The sequence below is a fragment of the Carlito syrichta genome, unplaced genomic scaffold (genome assembly GCF_000164805.1).
Source record: "Carlito syrichta isolate Samal-C Ts95f unplaced genomic scaffold, Tarsius_syrichta-2.0.1 Scaffold274385, whole genome shotgun sequence".
Classification (NCBI taxonomy): Eukaryota; Metazoa; Chordata; class Mammalia; order Primates; family Tarsiidae; genus Carlito; species Carlito syrichta.
The window spans coordinates 12,406-29,997 of NW_007218481.1; the positions used below are offsets into that span (position 1 = coordinate 12,406).

The 17,592-nt window shown below is 42.3% G+C and overlaps 1 protein-coding gene across 1 annotated transcript; it reads left to right on the plus strand.

Annotated features, from left to right (window-relative positions):
• Positions 1–9,514: 9,514 nt before the first annotated feature.
• Positions 9,515–17,142, plus strand: MAGED1 (MAGE family member D1). The gene is made up of 13 exons (XM_008052433.2): positions 9,515–9,651; positions 10,185–10,258; positions 10,991–11,713; positions 12,354–13,022; positions 13,153–13,216; positions 13,421–13,500; positions 13,672–13,763; positions 13,974–14,053; positions 14,145–14,187; positions 14,454–14,516; positions 15,111–15,225; positions 16,345–16,727; positions 16,936–17,142. The coding sequence occupies exons 2-12, from the start codon at positions 10,214–10,216 to the stop codon at positions 16,717–16,719; spliced, it is 2,349 nt and encodes a 782-aa protein (XP_008050624.1). The 5' UTR covers positions 9,515–9,651; positions 10,185–10,213; the 3' UTR covers positions 16,720–16,727; positions 16,936–17,142.
• The last annotated feature ends 450 nt before the right edge of the window (positions 17,143–17,592 follow it).

Sequence of the window (17,592 nt, forward strand, 5' to 3'; positions counted from 1 at the left end):
GGGAACAGCTCAGTTCCCTTGGTGTCAGTAGAGACCATGTGGGGAGCCTAGATATCCACCCCTAATGGGTGATAGGGAGGTGCTTCTTTCCCTAACAAATGTGTGGTATCAAGAAGAGGCCTAATGAAGAGTTAGAATTTTTATTATCTCCCAACAGTAACCATGACACTTGTCCACCAGTGGTCTTGGTGTAGGTCACGTGGAGAGGAGTAATTAGACACCCAAGACACTCCTAGTTAGAGTAGTATTGGTAAAGACTTAATATGGAATGGAAACCTTCACTTAGTCCACAGTAACAGGGAGGTAGGTATCAATAAAAGTTGTGTGGGGAACAGCGACTCCCTTTCATATGTGGTTAAACAGAAGATTTCAATAAGATTCAGATCCTCATAACATAAAATGCAAAATATCCAGAATTCAATTGAAAATTACTTGTAAGAACTATAATAATTACAACTTGAATGAGAAAAGGTAGCACTCACCAACATCAATATGTTGGTCTTAGCAAAGAAATAGGAAACCTCAAAAAGAAATAGAAGATATAAAGAATTAATAGAAAATTTAAAAACTGAAAAATCCAATGCATGAGCTTCAAAAAAGAAAAACCTCTGTAGATGAGCTCATCAGCAGAATAAGGGTAACAGGAATGAAGCTGTGAAGTTGAAGATACAACAATTGAAATTATTCAACCTGGATAGCAGAGAAAAAACAGACTGAAAACCAAAAATAAACAGAGCCCGAGGAACTTATTGGACTATAAAAAATATTTTTAAATGTGTCACTGTGGTCACAGAAGAAAATTTCCCAAATTTGGGGTGAGAGGAGAACCCAACAATCCCACACATTCAGAAATTCAGGAAGCTGAACAAATTCCAAACAAGATACCGTCAAATAAATTAAAACAAAGACACATTATTTTCAAATTTCTGAAGGCTAAAAACAGGAAAAAATATCTTGGAAGCCACCAGGGAGAGAAATGACACCTTTCCTATAGGGAATATCAAAGCAATGATGGACAGCAGCACTTCATTAGATACTATAGAGGCTACAACAATTTTCAAGTGCTGCAAAAGAACCATCAACTTGGAAGGATACACTGAATGGAAATATACTTCAATAATGAAGAGGAAATCAAGACATCTGCAGAAAAAGGAAAACTAAGAGAATTTGTCACCAGTCTGCTTATCCTAAAGTAATGGCTATAGGAATTTCTCAAAATAGAAATTGGAAACTCTAATAACTGTTCAAGGAAGAATGAACACCATTTTCACACAATCTCAGCCAGAAAATGAAAGAAGAGCAAACAAATTCCATTAATTTTATGAAGTATTACCCTGATCCTGAAACCAAAATACAAGAAATTTAAACATTAATATGGCTCATGAACATAGATGCAAAAATCTTTAACAAAATATTAACAAATCAAACCCAGTAATGTGGAAAAGGTTAGTTATATGCCATGACCAAGTGGAATTTATTCCATGTATGGTTCAACATTTATAAATTTAAAAAAATGAAACCCACCATATCAACAGGCTAAAAAATAAAAATAATACCACATTGATTAACAAAAAAAGCGTTCAAAAAATCCAACAACTAACTTTTTGATAGAAATTGTCAGCTAGTAATAGAGGGTAACTTTCAGCTAGAATTAAACTTAGTGGTGAGAGACTGAATGATTTCTCTTTATCACCAGGAACAAAGATGTCAAAATAGTGTTGAGTTGCTAGATCATATGGTAGTTCTATTTTTAGTTTATTGAGTAACCTCCATACGGTTTTCCATAGTAGCTGTACTAATTTACATTCCCACCAATAATGTATGAGGGTTTCTCCATATCCTCACCAACATGTTTGGTTTTTTGATTGTGGGAGTTTTTTTTTTTGATAAAAAGCCATTTTAACAGTGACGTGATATCTCATTGTGGTTTTGGTTTGTATTTCTTTGCTGATTAGTGATGTTGAACATTTTTTAATATACCTGTTGACATTTGTATGTCTTCTTTTGAGAAATATCTATTGAGATAATTTGCCCACTTTTAAATTGGGTTATTTGATTTTTTGCTCTTGAGTTATTGAGCTATTTATATATTCTGGTTATTAATCACAGTCAGTTGAATAGTTTACAAATATTTTCTCCCATTCTGCAGGTTGTCTCTTTGTTGATTGTTTCCTTTGTTGTGCAGAAGGTTTTTAGCTTGATGTGATCCCATTTGTTTATTTCTGCTTTAGCTGCTGTGCTTTTGTGGACAAAAAAAATAATATAAATATTTGCCTAGACCAATGTCTGGGAACACTTCCTCAGTGTTTTTGTTTTAGTAATTACATAGTTTCAGGTCTTAGATTTAAGTCTTTAATCCATTCTGATTTGATATTTGCATACGGTGAGAAATAGATCCAAAAGACAGGAAATCAATACTTTGAAGAGATATCTGCACTCTTAAGTTTATTGGAGTACTATTCACAATTGCCAAGATATAGAATCAACTTAAATGTCCATCAATAGATGAGTAGATAAACAAAATGTGGTACATACATGCAATGGAATATCATTTAGCTATAAAAAAGAGTGAATCCCGTCATTTGCAGCAACATGAAATAAGTGAAATAAGTCAGGCATAGAAAGGCAAATATCGCATGTTCCTGCTCACATGTGGGAGCTTAAAAATTGATCTCATGGAGGGTGGAGAGTACGATGATGATTACTGGAGGCTGGGAAGGATAGTGGGGAAGAAGGGTGGCTAAAGAGGGTTGACTAATGAACACAAAAATAAAGTTAGATAGCAGGAATAAGATCTGGTGTTCAGTAGCACAATAAGAGGACTATAGTTAAGAATAATTTATTGTGTATTTCAAATTAGAAAAGTGGATTTGAAATGTTCCCAACACAAAGAAATGATAAATGTTTTGGGTGATGGATATCCCAGTTACCTTGACTGGGTCATTACACATCATATACACCATATACATATACGTATCAAAATATCACACATACCCCATATATATGTTCAAAATTAGGCACCCATAAGAATTAAAAGGTAAATCTAAGCATACTTCTTTAAAAAACAAAGCAAAAAACAAAATAGTAATAGAAATTCTAGCCAGCTCAGTGAAGAAAGAAAAGTAACTCTACAGACCAGAAAAGAAAAAATAAAACTCAACTATTTTCAGATGTCATGATAGTGTTGGTAGAAGTTCTCAAGAAACTACAAAAAAACTCCTAGAAGTAATAAGTGAGTTCAGCAAGGTCACAGAGTACAAGATCAAATACCAATATCAATTTTATTTCTATATACTAGCAACGAACATGTGGAAACTAAAAAACAGTACCATTTACAATGACTAAAAATGATAAAAATGTGTAAATTAATAAAACACAAACAGAACTTCTGTAATAAAAACTACAAAAACCTAAGGAAATTAAAGAAGACCAAAATAAATAGATAAATATTCATGAATTGTAGCAATCCACATAGAAAAGATATTAATTCTCCCTATATTGATACACAGTTTGCGTGCAATTTCTGTCAAAATCCCAGCAAGAAGTTTTCTAGATACAAACAAGATTATTTCAAAACATATGGAAAGACAAAAGAGCTAGAATAATAGATAAAAGCATTTTGGGAAAAAAGAAGGATAAATTGGGAGAAATCATTTAATCTGATTTCAAAACTATCGTATATAAGAATTGACTGTGCTATTGGTAGATGAATAGACACAGAATAGTGGAATAAAATAAAGAACTCAGAAGTTGCCTCACAAATATACAAATATGGCCAGTTGATTTTCGACAAAGGTACAAAAACAATTTAGTGGAAGAAGGATCACCTTCTTTTTTTTTTTTTTTGAGTTGGAGTCTCACTCTGTCACCCAGACTGGAGTGCAGTGGCTGCTCCCGGCCACCACAGCCTCGACCTGTTGGGCTCCAGCGATCCTTTCGCCTCAGCCTTCCAACAGGCTGGAACTACAGGTGCGCGCTACCATGCCCAGCTAATTTTTGATTTATTGTAGAGATGAGGTCTCGCTGCCCCGGCGGGTCTCGAACCCGCGGGCTTAGGCAATCCACTCAACTCAGCCTCCCAAAGGCGCGGGATTACAGGCTGAGCCACTGAGCCCGGCAGGATCACCTTTTAATAAATTGTGCTGGACTGATTGGATATCCACAGCTCTGACCCCCTCCCCAAATAAACCTCAACCTAAACCTCACACCACATTCAAAACTTAAATCGAATGGAGACCAGACTTCAATGAAAAAAGTAAAACTATAAAACTTTTAAAAGATAATATAGGAAAAATTCTTGGTCCTGAGGCTTGTTGAAGAGTTCTTAGAAATCTGCAACTCTTAAAAGGAAAAAACAAAAACAAAACAACAACAACAACAAAACAATAAATTGAGCTTCCTCAAAATTTCCTTTGCAAAGGCTATTAAAAGGATGGAAAGACAAGCTACAAACTGGGAGAAAATATTTGCAAGCTATATATCTGACAAAGAAATTGTATATAAAATATATGAATTCTCAAGATTCAATAACAAAAGAAAAAAAATTCAGTTAAAAATGGGCAGAAGAGACATTTCATCAACACACGAACAGGTGTTTAACATTGTTAACCATTAAGGAAATGCAAATTAAAATCACAGTAAAATGTAACTGCACACCTGTAGCTAAGAAATATTGACACCAATAGATGCTGGTAAGGATTTGGAGAAACTCACTTACACATTGCTGATCAGAATGTAAAATGATACAATCACTCTAGGAAAGTTTGATAGTTTCTTGTAAAACTAGCATTGCATTCCTGGAAACTTACTCCAGAGAAATGGGAACTTAAATTCACACTAATGCTTGTACATAAATGTGTATAATAGTTTTGTTTATGATAGCCGAAAACTGGAAATGACCCAGATATCTTTCAGTGGGTGAGTGGTTAAGCCATGGTATAGCACATCTATACCATGGAATAGTACTCAACAATAAAAAAGGAGAGAACTATTGATACATACAACAACTTGGAGGTATTTCATAGGCATTATGCTGAGTATGAAATAAGCCAATCTCAGAGCGTGACATATTTTACGGTTCCATTTGTACAACCTTCTTGAAATGATACAATTATAGAGATATACACATTAGTGGCTGCCAGGAGTTAGGGATGGTAGGGGGTGGGTTGGGTGTGACTGTAAAGGGATGTATGAGCTAAATCTTTGTGGTGATGAAATAGTTCTGTATCTTGATTGCTGCGGTGATTGTAGAGACATCCACATATGATAAAATGACATCAAACTATATACACGTTACCTATGTCAGCCTGGTTTTGATTTTGTACTATAGTTACATTGATGTAACCACTGGGAGAAGCAGATGAAGGGTACATAGGATCTTGTTGTACTATCTTTGCAATTTCCTATGTATCTATAATTATTTCAAAATAAAAATTAAAAAATGTTTTAAAGCAGTAGAATTAATAAGATTGCTTAAAGCAACTGGGCACCAACTGTATTTTCAAAATCGTGCTATAAGTATTAGCTGGCTAAATACCATTGCTGCCACCCCCGAACAATGGGCACTGGATGCTGGCACTGCTGCTAATAATGTCTCTAGAAACTGGATTTTCTTGTGGCTGCTGCTTCCACCACCACAGCTATGGCAATGAATTCCATCATCACATCTTTGAATCACTACTTTCAGGCAAAGTATTAGGTCTGAGTTGTAACTGTTTGTGCAGTGAAAGAGTCCACTAAACAGGTCTGGAGTGTTCAAATCCTATGCATTAAAAACAATTTTTTTTTATACAAAGAAAGGTCTGGCTCTTGACCAGTTCTTGGGAGATAGCATGTCAGCCCCTGGAATATCCTTCCCGATTAGACAGTCTTTGTTTACTGTGACTTTGGGCCATGCTGGATAGTTTGTGCTACCAGTGTGATTTATGATGGGAGCCTTAGGCTACAATATATTAGTTTGACGTCTGGATGGGCTGAAGACTGAATAACTAAGGTCAGTCACACAGGTGCTCCATGGCTATCTAATTGACCCCCAATAAAAACCCTGGGTACCAAGGTGTGGGTGAACTTCCCTGGTTGACAGTACTTCATACATGTTTTGACACATCATTGCTGGGAAAATTAAGCACAGGGGGCCATACAACCCCATTGTGAGAGGACAATTGAAAGCTCACATTTGGTCTCTCCTGACTCTGCCCTGTGCACATTTTACTTTTATTGATTTTAATCTGTATACTTTCACTGCAGTAAGCCGTAGCCATAACACCTTTTCTGAGTTCTATGAGTCCTTCTAGCAAATCATTAAATCTGAGGGTGATCTTTGGGAGCTTGCCACACTGGTAAATCCTAGATCACGTTCTCTTAGCTGCCAAGGTGATGTGAAAAAATGAATATCTGGCCTTTTGGCATTTGCAGTTGGAACTGTTAAGTAATATAGGGTATACATTTCCTTACTAAAATGTGAAAAGAAATTGAAATACATGTAGCCCCAAGGATTTTCAGTAAGGATCTGTAGGACTGTATAAAGAACCCCTAGAAATCAGTAAGATAAAGATAGATAGCCCAATTGAAAAGTAATCTGATATGAATTCTAATATGAATCTGATATGTTCATTAATATATAAAAATGTGTTCTGCCATATTACTTATTAGAAATATAAAGTAAAACCACAGGAAGATATCAGTAAACATAAGATTGGCAAAAACTTGGAAAAGTCTTATAAAGTATGTCAGTCTTACTCCTGGGCGTCTGGTGCCACAGAAATAATAAAAAAAATAAGCACAAAATATAAGGATACATTTACAGGAATTTTTATTAAAATGTATGTGCTATCCTTCTGGTCCCTCCCCCCCCCAAAGTCCTGAAACTAAAATGAATGTCCATCCATGAGGGAATGGTTGTATACATTTGTGGTACATTCCTATCATGGAATATTATGCAGCCATTTAGAATGAATCAGAGGTAAACTGTTGTCAAATAAGACAGATCAGATGTGTAAAAGTTTATATAACATGATCTTAATTTTTACAAAACAATAATAAAACATGAGGTTTTGAGCATGGAAGGACATAAAATGGTATTAAAAATGTGTATGTGGCAGGTGAAGATAGAAGTGAAAAAAAGGAGTACAAAGCAGTAAGGAAAAGAATGCAACCTCAAGTATGTATGGCATATACATAATCCTATTTATGTAAGAATATATGCATAAAATAATATATCAAAAGGTAGCATCAAAACTTTAGCAATTATCACAAGGTGGTGACATTTAGAGTGATGTTTATTAATTTCTAATTTAAGCAATGTTTAAACTTTAAATGATGAATATGTATTATTTGTATAACAAGGGAAAATAAGTGAATTTATCACGGGGAAAAAAAATGCCTCTCAGGTTTCTTACTTTAGCAATGGGGTGGATAGTGTGATTCATTCATTCATTTAACAAATATTTATTGAACATATAAAAATGTGTTATGCATGGTTCTAGGTGCTGAATAAACAACAGTAAATGAAACAAACAAAAATCCATCTTCGTAAGAAGCTTACATTTTAATGAGAAAAAGAGAGGAGAAACACTGGGTTGGTGGGAAAGAGGAGATGTACAAAGGAACCTGTTTGGGACCTGTAAATTTTGAGACTACTGCGAGAGAACCAATTGGAGAAGTGAAGTAGGCAGTAGATTATGGATCTAGAATTCATTCTGGAGCTAGAGATATGGAAACAGCATATAAAATGGTGTTTCAGACCTTCTTTCCTGAGTCTGATCACGTACTACTGCAGACACTTAACAGAGGAAGTGCTGAGGAAAAACAGGCAGCTGACAGGGGTGGTTGCTATGCAACAGATGAGGAAAGTCATCCAGCCAGGCAGAATTGATGTTGGCCCTTGGGGACCAAATGCTGCAGTCCTTCCTAGCACTAGTTTCCTTTCATTTGCAGACTCCTGGCTGATGACAGAACAAATGTGAAATGTGCAAAGATCTGCCTTGGATTTTGGAAAAGTATCAGTTTAATTTGAGTCACTTCACATCTGTATATTATTTTCCGCCTTTTTTTTTTTTTTTTAGTTTCTCCAGTCATTCTGCAAGCACAGCAGCATATGTGTCCTTGGGTAGGACCCACTTATTGTTCGTTCCACTTTGCATATTGAGAAACCATGCTCAGAGAAGTTGAATGATTCGAACAGGCTCACACAGCTAAGGACAGACTGGGCACTGCATTCCTGGAATTCTGATGCCTAGCTCAACTTCTTTCTGGAAAAATCACAGCTGCCCCAGGCCCCAGCCCTGGAAGTAACCAGGGCAAACATTCACTTTCAACCAGGGCTTGCCATAGCTCAGATACACAGGTGCCTGATTCTTCTGGCTGCTCCTATAGTCACCAGAAAGGCCTCAGGGGCAGTATGATTGTGTCACTGATAAGGAAGAGGCCTGATAGAGCACAGAGTAGACCCCACACCTGGGTGGACCCACATCGAGAGGGCAGGCAGTGGGGTGGGGGCCTCTGGCTTCATCCTCTTAAATGCAGAGCTTGAACTTAGGCCTCCTAGAGCACAAACGTTGATTGTTTAAGACAGATGTTGGGATGATGAAAGTTTATCGCTCAAATGGAGTGGGGAGGATCCTTCAGTCCTCAGGCCAGTACTAGCAAAACATGGGCTTTGGAATCAGGAAGACCCAGGCCCAAATTTTGCATTTTCTGTTTACTGACTCTGTGGCCTTGTCTAATTTATGCAGTCTGTCTGTGCCTCAGCTTCCTTATCTGTAAAACGGGATGCTGACATCCACTTCACAGGGCTGCTGTGAAAAGAAGAGAAGCCCCAGAACAGATTCCGCTAAGATGTACAAGCCGTGACCTTCCCTTCCTTCCTCCCCCAACACACACAAAATGTGTCCATGGCCGGAGCTGCAAAAGGAACAGGGAAGAAGCTAATGTTCTTTCTTGCCTATGGGAGTTAGTGAGATCACGTAGAGTCACATGGCAGGCACTGACTTTACTACCACAACTTAACTACCTCCAATAGTGCATCCTCTCTGGTCATTCCCCTTCCTAGGTCCCAAAATCGATGAGCTCAGCAGGGGCCTAACACTTGTTGCAACTAGAGACCCCACAGAAAGGCCTTAATAGTGACCTACGTATGCTGGGCAAAGGGGTGGAGATGCAAGCCTACCTGACTGGAGGGGCCTTGAATGGGGGAGGGATAGAATAGAGACGCATTGCGGAAAAGGTAGGGGGCCAGTGTGTGGGACAAGGGGTGGATCCAAGAGGCACAGCGCATCTGTTAGGGAACGGGGTGTAGAGGAATGGGAGGTGCCGTTGCGCACTGTCGACCTGGTTGGTGGTGGGGTGGTGTGTTGGCAAAGGGGCGGACCCGCCTTTCAGCGCACATGCGCATCATGGTTTCCAGGAGGAAGCTTTTGTTGGGAAAGTAGGAGGGGCTCTATTTGGTGTTCAGGAGTTGCGCATGCGCACTACGTCCTGAGGCGGTGGGTGGTATATTAGGCGAAGAGGCGGGGTCGCCCAAGCTGCCGCGCTGGCATTTTCTCCTGGACAAGGGGAGAGTGCGGCTGCTGAGAACCCAGCACAGCAATCCTGATCCTCTGAGTCGTGACGAAGGGAGACAGCGAGGGGGTTGGGGTTGGGGCCTGAGGCAAGGTGAGAATTAGCCCCCAGACGGCATTTGCCCTCTGGTGCGGGCTCCCATTTTTTTTAAATCCCGATCCCTTTACCCTGGATTCTGAATCCCCTTCCACTCCCCCGAACCTTAATTCGCATCCCCCTGTCGATCCTTCCTGATTTAGAGCCCTTGTCTGATCCCTTCCATCGTTAAAATCCTCACAGATTTCTTGACCTCGATCTGGACTGTTATATGATTCCTTCCGATTCAAAACCTCCACGCAACTTCGCAAATGCGAATCCCGGCCAAATCCCCACCCCCGCCCTGGATTCAAGACTCATCTGCTTCCCGAACCCCCTTCTGAAGCTTCTCCTTGTCAGTAGCTTCTCGGGGTTCAGAACCTCCTTACGGGTGCCCATACACTTTTCCCGCTCCAATCCGGCCAGTCTCCCCTCACATTCAGCACCTCATCCTCCCCCACAATCAAACCACAGACATCTCCCCGTCCAATTCAGTCCTTCGTGTTTGCCATCTGTATCATAACGCCCAGCCCCTCTCCCACAACCCCCAGGCTCCGCTCTTGCCAGAGGGACAGGAGCCATGGCTCAGAAAACGGACGGTGGTGCGGGCCGCCTCGGCTACCAGGTGAGATCTCTGCTTCCCACCCCACCATTTCCCCAGCCGACAATTTCCCTCTCGGGCCCCTTTGGGCACCCGAACGCCTGGATCCGATTTTGCCCTCTTTAGTGCCTATACTCTGTCGTCTTTAGAATTCCCATCGTTTGGAGGGGGGGCGCGGGGGAAGGAGGGGCGTCCCTTTTCAGCCATCAGTCCCTGCTCAGAGATAGGGGAGACCCTGTTAGTAGTCGGGGTAGTCTGCCCAGAGAATACGGGGTTGGTTAGGAACCATTTTTCCCCCCCGATAGTACTGACGCGTGTAGAGCAGTCTTATCGCTCTCTTCCCCAATCTCACGCCTCCACCCTCCCTCTCCCCTGCATTCTCCCCCAGTGCGACCCCCCTTATTCTCCTCAACTCCTTGATCCGCCTCCAGTCCTGAGCTGCTACCTTATGCTTCACCCGCTATACTCTAACCTCACTCCTCAGCCCCCTTCCCACCTCCCCGCTCTGGTTCGCGCCCACTCCTTACATCGCCCCACCGCTCATTTTGCCCCTGCTCCACACCACACCTACCATACGTTTTGTGCCCGCCCCGCCTCCCTTTGCCCCTCGTGTGCTCCCTAAATTCTCCTCAGCCCTCCTGTTTTTGCACCAGCCAACCGCCTGCAGCTCCCCTGCCGCACTGCCTTTTCCTCATACCCAGCTCCCACCTCAGAGACCCAGAGATTTTAATTCCCACCCCCCTCCTCTATTTGCAGGCCGAGGCCTCTGTAGAAGACAGTGCGTTGCTTATGCAGACCTTGATGGAGGCGATCCAGATCTCCGACGCCCCACCTACTAACCAGGCCATGGCAGCTGCCAGTGGGCCAAATGCTAGTCCCGAGAGTTCACAGCCCCCAACTGCCAATGAGATGGCTGACATTCAGGTGTCAGCAGCTGCTGCCAGGCCCAAGACAGCCTTTAAAACTCAGAATGCCACCACAAAAGGCCCAAATGGTGCCTATGATTTCCCTCAGACTCATAATGCCAAGGAGATGCCCAACACCCAGCCCAAGGCAGCCTTTAAGTCCCACAATGCCACCTCAAAGGGCCCAAATGCTGCCTATGATTTTTCCCAGACTGCAACCACTGGTGAGTTAGCTGCTAACAAGTCTGAGGTGGCCTTTAAGGCCCAGAATACCACCACTAAGGTGGGCCCAAATGGCACCTACGGTTTCTCTCAGTCTCTAAATGCCAATGAGATGGCTAACAGCCGGCCTAAGACAGCCTTCAAGGCTTGGAATGATACCACCAAGGCCCCAACAGCTAATACCCAGAACCAGAATGTAAATCAGGCCAAAACGGCCACTTCCCAGGCTGACATAGAGACCGACCCAGGTATCTCTGAAACTGACGGTGCAGCCGCACAGACATCAGCAGATGGTTCCCAGGCTCAGAATCTGGAGTCCCGGACTATAATTCGGGGCAAGAGGACCCGCAAGGTGAGAGCTTTGCTAGTTTCATTTTTGTCTGGGCTCTCTCCTTTTTTCTCTGATGTTTTTTATTTGTTCTAAACAAAATAAAATATATATACATGTCTGTATACAGCTAGGCTGTAGGGGATGTTGAGGAGAATGTTTATTCCTGTCCTCTGAGTGTCTACAGACTGATGGGGAAATAACACAGGGGCACAAATAATATATACAATCTATATGTAATTCAGTTTACATTTTGATGTGTTAGGTCTTAAACTAGACACATTCACACAGATTATCTCATTAAATCTTGAAGATACCTCTTACCAGCTAAGGATTATAGTCCCAGTTTTACAGAGAAGGAAACTAAGTGACAAAGAGGTGAAGTGACTTGAGTGATTTGTTCAGGGTGGTACAAGTAGAGCCAGTGGTGAACGTAGGAGGAGGAGAAGCCCCAAGCTCCATCCTTGGGTTGCTCCTGGCCTGGTTCGGAGATGAAACTCATGCCTGTAAGATAGTAAAACACAAGCCCAGGACTCAGGGTGACCAATGGCTAGTGGGTCAGGCTGTCACTCTAGGTGTGGGTTTAGAGGGCCTTCCTAGAATAGATAGGGTGAAGACAGAACCAACTGGTGACCCTGGACTTTTCTTTTCTTTGATGATGCAGATTAATAACTTGAATGTGGAAGAGAGTAGCAGTGGGGATCAGAGGCGGGCCCCAATGACTGCAGGGACCTGGAGGTCTGCACCTGTTCCAGTGACCACTCAGAACCCACCTGGCGCACCCCCCAATGTGCTCTGGCAGACCCCACTGGCTTGGCAGAACCCCTCAGGCTGGCAAAATCAGACAGCCAGGCAGACCCCACCAGCACGCCAGAGCCCCCCAGCTAGGCAGACCCCACCAGCCTGGCAAAACCCAGTTGCTTGGCAGAACCCAGTGATCTGGCCAAACCCAATAATCTGGCAGAACCCGGTGATCTGGCCGAATCCCATTGTCTGGCCTGGCCCAGTTGTCTGGCCGAACCCACTGGCTTGGCAGAGTCCACCTGGATGGCAGACCCCACCTGGATGGCAGACCCCGCCAGGCTGGCAGGGCCCTCCAGACTGGCAAGGCCCTCCTGACTGGCCAATACCACCTGACTGGCCATTGCCACCCGACTGGCCACTTCCCACTGACTGGCCGCTTCCACCTGACTGGATTCCCGCTGAGTGGCCAATTCCACCTGACTGGCAGAACCTGCGACCCTCGCCTAACCTGCGCCCCTCCCCCAACTCGCGTGCCTCACAGAACCCGGGTGCTGCACAGCCCCGAGACGTGGCCCTTCTTCAGGAACGAGTAAGAGCTGTGAACTGCCCAGTACCTTCTCCCCTCTTTTGCACTTTTCTGTGTCATCCTCCCATATATAATTCACCAAAATTTTCTGCAAATATTTTACAAATTTAATGACTTTCTTTTCCCCGCCCAGGCAAATAAGTTGGTCAAGTACCTGATGCTTAAAGACTACACAAAGGTGCCCATCAAGCGCTCAGGTAGGTATCTGGTGCCCCTCCCCAACCTCTCTTCTCCTCACCTTATACTCTGTGTGTATCCCCTTCTATTCTGTTCCTTCTATGGCCAGCTGTTTCTTCTCCACCCTTGAGGACCCTGTCTGTGCTACCCTCAGCAGAGCTGGCAAAGAGGCTACTGCTCTGTGGCCCCTGTTCAGCTCAGGTGCTCCCTCCTCTCCCCCACAGAAATGCTGAGAGATATCATCCGTGAATACACTGATGTTTATCCAGAAATCATTGAACGTGCATGCTTTGTCCTAGAGAAGGTAAGAAGGCAGCCCCCCAAGAACAAGAATGATGGGGAAAGTCTTGATTTAAAAGATTCATGTGATTTCTACTGGTAGTTTAGGGAAAATGTCCCAGGGAGATGAGTGACTACCTATGGATAGCTTCTGCTAGATTTTATAATTTCACAGTCTGTTTTCTTGTCCCTGCAGAAATTTGGGATTCAACTGAAAGAAATTGACAAGGAAGAACACCTATATATTCTCATCAGTACCCCTGAATCCTTGGCTGGCATACTGGGAACGTAAGATGGGAAAGGAGGTGGGACGTGACCTTTCTTGGTGGTGCTTTTTTTCCAGAATTTAAGTAGATCAGGGGCACATAGCAGGTCATAGGAAGAACTGGGATATAATTCTCCCCTAGCTGAGGAATACTGGGGAGGCTAGATGGGCAAACTGACTGTGTCTCTCATGGAAATGGCTGCTGAAAATAAATTCTTTTCATATTCCTTTAGGACCAAAGACACACCCAAGCTGGGTCTCCTCTTGGTGATTCTGGGTGTCATCTTCATGAATGGCAACCGTGCCAGCGAGGGTGAGTGGCTGGAGCTGCAGCAGGGGGTTGGACACAGCCTGATTTCCATGCTTATTTTCTGTCCCTTGTCTCCCCTTGCCTCGCATTGCAGCTGTCCTCTGGGAGGCACTACGCAAGATGGGACTGCGTCCTGGGTATGATTGGGCTCTCTTATCTTTTGCCTGTTTGTATCATCCTTTGACAACAGAGGATGGTCCCAGGACTGCATTAACCTGGTAGTCTGAAGGGTTCAGTTTGGGGAGGTTCAGAGCCCAGGGATTTGACCTCAGAGGATGGGGAAATGGCCCTGAACTCTCTGCCTCTTTTCTTTTCATTTGACTTCTGTGCAGGAAAGTTCTTTTCTTTTCTTTCGGCAAATTAAGTGTCTCTTCATATGAGTTTACTTTTTTTTTATCATTAGGGTGAGACATCCCCTCCTTGGAGATCTGAGGAAACTTCTCACTTATGAATTTGTAAAGCAGAAGTAAGTGATGCCTAATGGGCTTTTCCTGGTCCTGGTGATTCTGCCTAAGTGCTGTTCAACCTTAAAAAGCCCTTCCCAAGCTCCTTTCTTACAATACACCTGTATATATGCAAACAGAAATCCATATGTACTCAGGAGTATTTATTGCATATATTCCTCGTGGTTGAATTTTTTTCTGCAGTATGGTTGTCTCGCAAGTGAAGCCTGTTCACCATCCCCATGATAGACTCTCCCAAGACTGGGCCAGGCTGAAGCATTTGCACTGCATTATAATCCTTGCAGTGGGTCTATCTATGGCTCACTGACAAGATTACAAGAACCTGGAGCTAGACCTGAGGCAGAGGGGGTGAGATGAAATGTCCTTTCTGTGACACTACATAAGCACAAGCCTCCCCTGCAGCTCTAATTGAATGCTTAATTTACTAACTCAGGAATTCAAGGCTTGGTAAGGGCAATACCCTGATTATGTTTAGAAATGAACCTGAGGGGCAGCTGCTACCTTAAATTTTATAGTTCAAAAATCTGGATTATTTTGCATTGGTGGCCCACCCTTTGCCTGGGTAGGCAATCACAAAGACTTTTTTGCTCTTTCAGATACCTGGACTACAGACGAGTGCCCAACAGCAACCCTCCTGAGTATGAGTTCCTCTGGGGCCTCCGTTCCTACCATGAGACTAGCAAGATGAAAGTGCTGAGATTCATTGCAGAGGTAATGGAGGAACTGCTCCAGAATGGGTAGGTCAAGGGATGGGACTTTACTGGCTGGGAAAGGCCCAGAGCAGAAATGAGATCCTAGGTTTGACACATGGTAGGTACCACATTACTAGTGGTATTTGTTGTTGCTATTATGGAATCTTAAATATATATTAACTAATATGATTATGGGCTTGGTTGTTGTTTTTTTAAGTTTTAAACTATTTTTATCTTAGCCCAGCTTGACAAAGGTATAATTGACAAATACAAATTGTATATATTTATAGTTTACAATGTGATTTTTAAGTTTTGTTTTGTTTTTCATTCATTTATTCTATTTATTTATTTTTTAGTCAGGGTCTCACTCTGTCTCCCAGGCTGGAGTGCAGTGGAACCATCACAGCTCACCGTAGACTCGACCTTCCGGGCTCAGGAAATCCTTCCACCTCAGTCTCCCTAGTAGTTGGGACTACAGGCGCACACCACTATGCCTGGCTAATTTTTTTATTTTTTATTTTTGTAGAGACAAGATCTCACTATGTTACCCAGGCTGTTATTTATTCTTAATTGATTAATAAAAATAATATATGTATTTATGGGGTACAATGTGATATAGTATGTATATGTCATAGAGTGATTAAATCAAGCTAGTTAACTATCCTTTACCTCATATACTTAATATTTTTTGTGATGAGAACATTTAAAATTACTCTCTTAGCATTTTTCAAATATGCAACACATTCTTATTAACTATAGTCATCATGTTGTACACTAGATCTCCAGAACTTACTCATCCTACCTAACTGAAACTTTGTACCCTTTAACCAACATCTCCCCATCCTTCCCCACCACTCTCTGCTTCTATGAATCTGACCTTTTTAGATTCCACCTACAAGTGAGATCATGCAATATTAGTCTTTCCGTGTGTGCCTTATTTCACTTAGCATAATGTCCTCTAAGTTCATCCATATTGTTGTAAATGATAGAATTTCTTTTCAAAGGCTGAATAGTATTCCATTATGTGTGTGTGTATCACATTTCCTTTATTTACCTGTCCACTGATAAACACTTAGATTGATTCTATATCTTGGCCATTATAAATAGGTTTTGTCTCATTTTCTATTCCTCATCTCAGGTTCAGAAGAGAGACCCTCGTGACTGGACTGCACAGTTCATGGAGGCTGCAGATGAGGCCTTGGATGCTCTGGATGCTGCTGCAGCCGAGGCTGAGGCCCGGGCTGAAGCGAGAACCCGGATGGGTATCGGAGATGAGGCTGTATCTGGGCCTTGGAGCTGGGATGACATTGAATTTGAGCTGCTGACCTGGGATGAGGAAGATTTTGGAGATCCCTGGTCCAGAATTCCATTTACCTTCTGGGCCAGATACCACCAGAATGCCCGCTCCAGATTTCCTCAAACCTTTGCTGGTCCTATTATTGGCCCCGGTGGTACAGCCAGTGCTAACTTTGCTGCCAACTTTGGTGCCATTGGTTTCTTCTGGGTTGAGTGAGATGTTGGGTAGGTACATCACTTTGAATTGGGCAGTTAGGATCTTTGGGAATACAGGGTCCATGGGGTTATATTTATGTGTGTGAGCTAGGAGTTCTAAAAAACTCTTGGTGGGGAGATGAGGGAAGTATGGGGAAGTTCTGTTTGGTATTTATATTCCTTACTATTTGATATATATCATTGATTTTTTTTAACTTTTTGTTTCTTATGTTCACAGATATTGCTATCAATTGCAATAGTCCTTCCCGAGTGAGGCTGAAGCCTCAGGTTCCTTCTCAAACACAGCTATCTAGAGAGCCACATCCTGTTGACTGAAAGTGGCATGCAAGATAAAATTATTTGCTGTTCCTTGTCTATTGCTTTTTTTCCCTTGTGTGCTGTCACGTTTTGGTATCAGAAATAAACATTGAAATTGCAAAGTGAATTAGATATGCTTCCTGCTTTTTTTTTTTTTTTAATATTCAAGGAGAGATCAACATGTTTGTAGGGGAAAGACAGGATCTCAGCTCTAGCCTGAAGGGAAGACCAGCTTTTAACGGGTGGACACATGGATAGATCCAGCAAATGGATTGAGAAACAAAGGAGGGATCAATGAACACAAGTGTTAACAAGACCCAAGAACTAATATAGTTTGTTCAATAAATATCACTTAAGTGACTCATGTGATAGATATGCTGCTATGTATCCTGGAGTGATTTTGATAGAAGTGGAATAATGAAGGAGGGGGTAGATGGTGAGACAGTTGTACTTAAGAACACAGAGGAGGTAGAACTACAGATGATGGCAAGGTCCAGAGAGTAGGTAGTTGAAGGGGAAAGAAGATGACTTCCTAGAGATGAGAGGTTCTGTGGGCTGTGATTCCAAAGTGTTGGTT

What these genes read in the sequence shown, in the direction of transcription:
- MAGED1 (XM_008052433.2), top strand. Translation starts at nt 10,214, where the DNA reads ATGGCTCAGAAAACGGACGGTGGTGCGGGCCGCCTCGGCTACCAG. An exon ending in TTGGCTGGCATACTGGGAAC is followed by an intron (nt 13,764 to 13,973) that starts GTAAGATGGGAA and finishes ATATTCCTTTAG; the next exon opens with GACCAAAGACACACCCAAGC. An exon ending in TGCTGAGATTCATTGCAGAG is followed by an intron (nt 15,226 to 16,344) that starts GTAATGGAGGAA and finishes TCCTCATCTCAG; the next exon opens with GTTCAGAAGAGAGACCCTCG.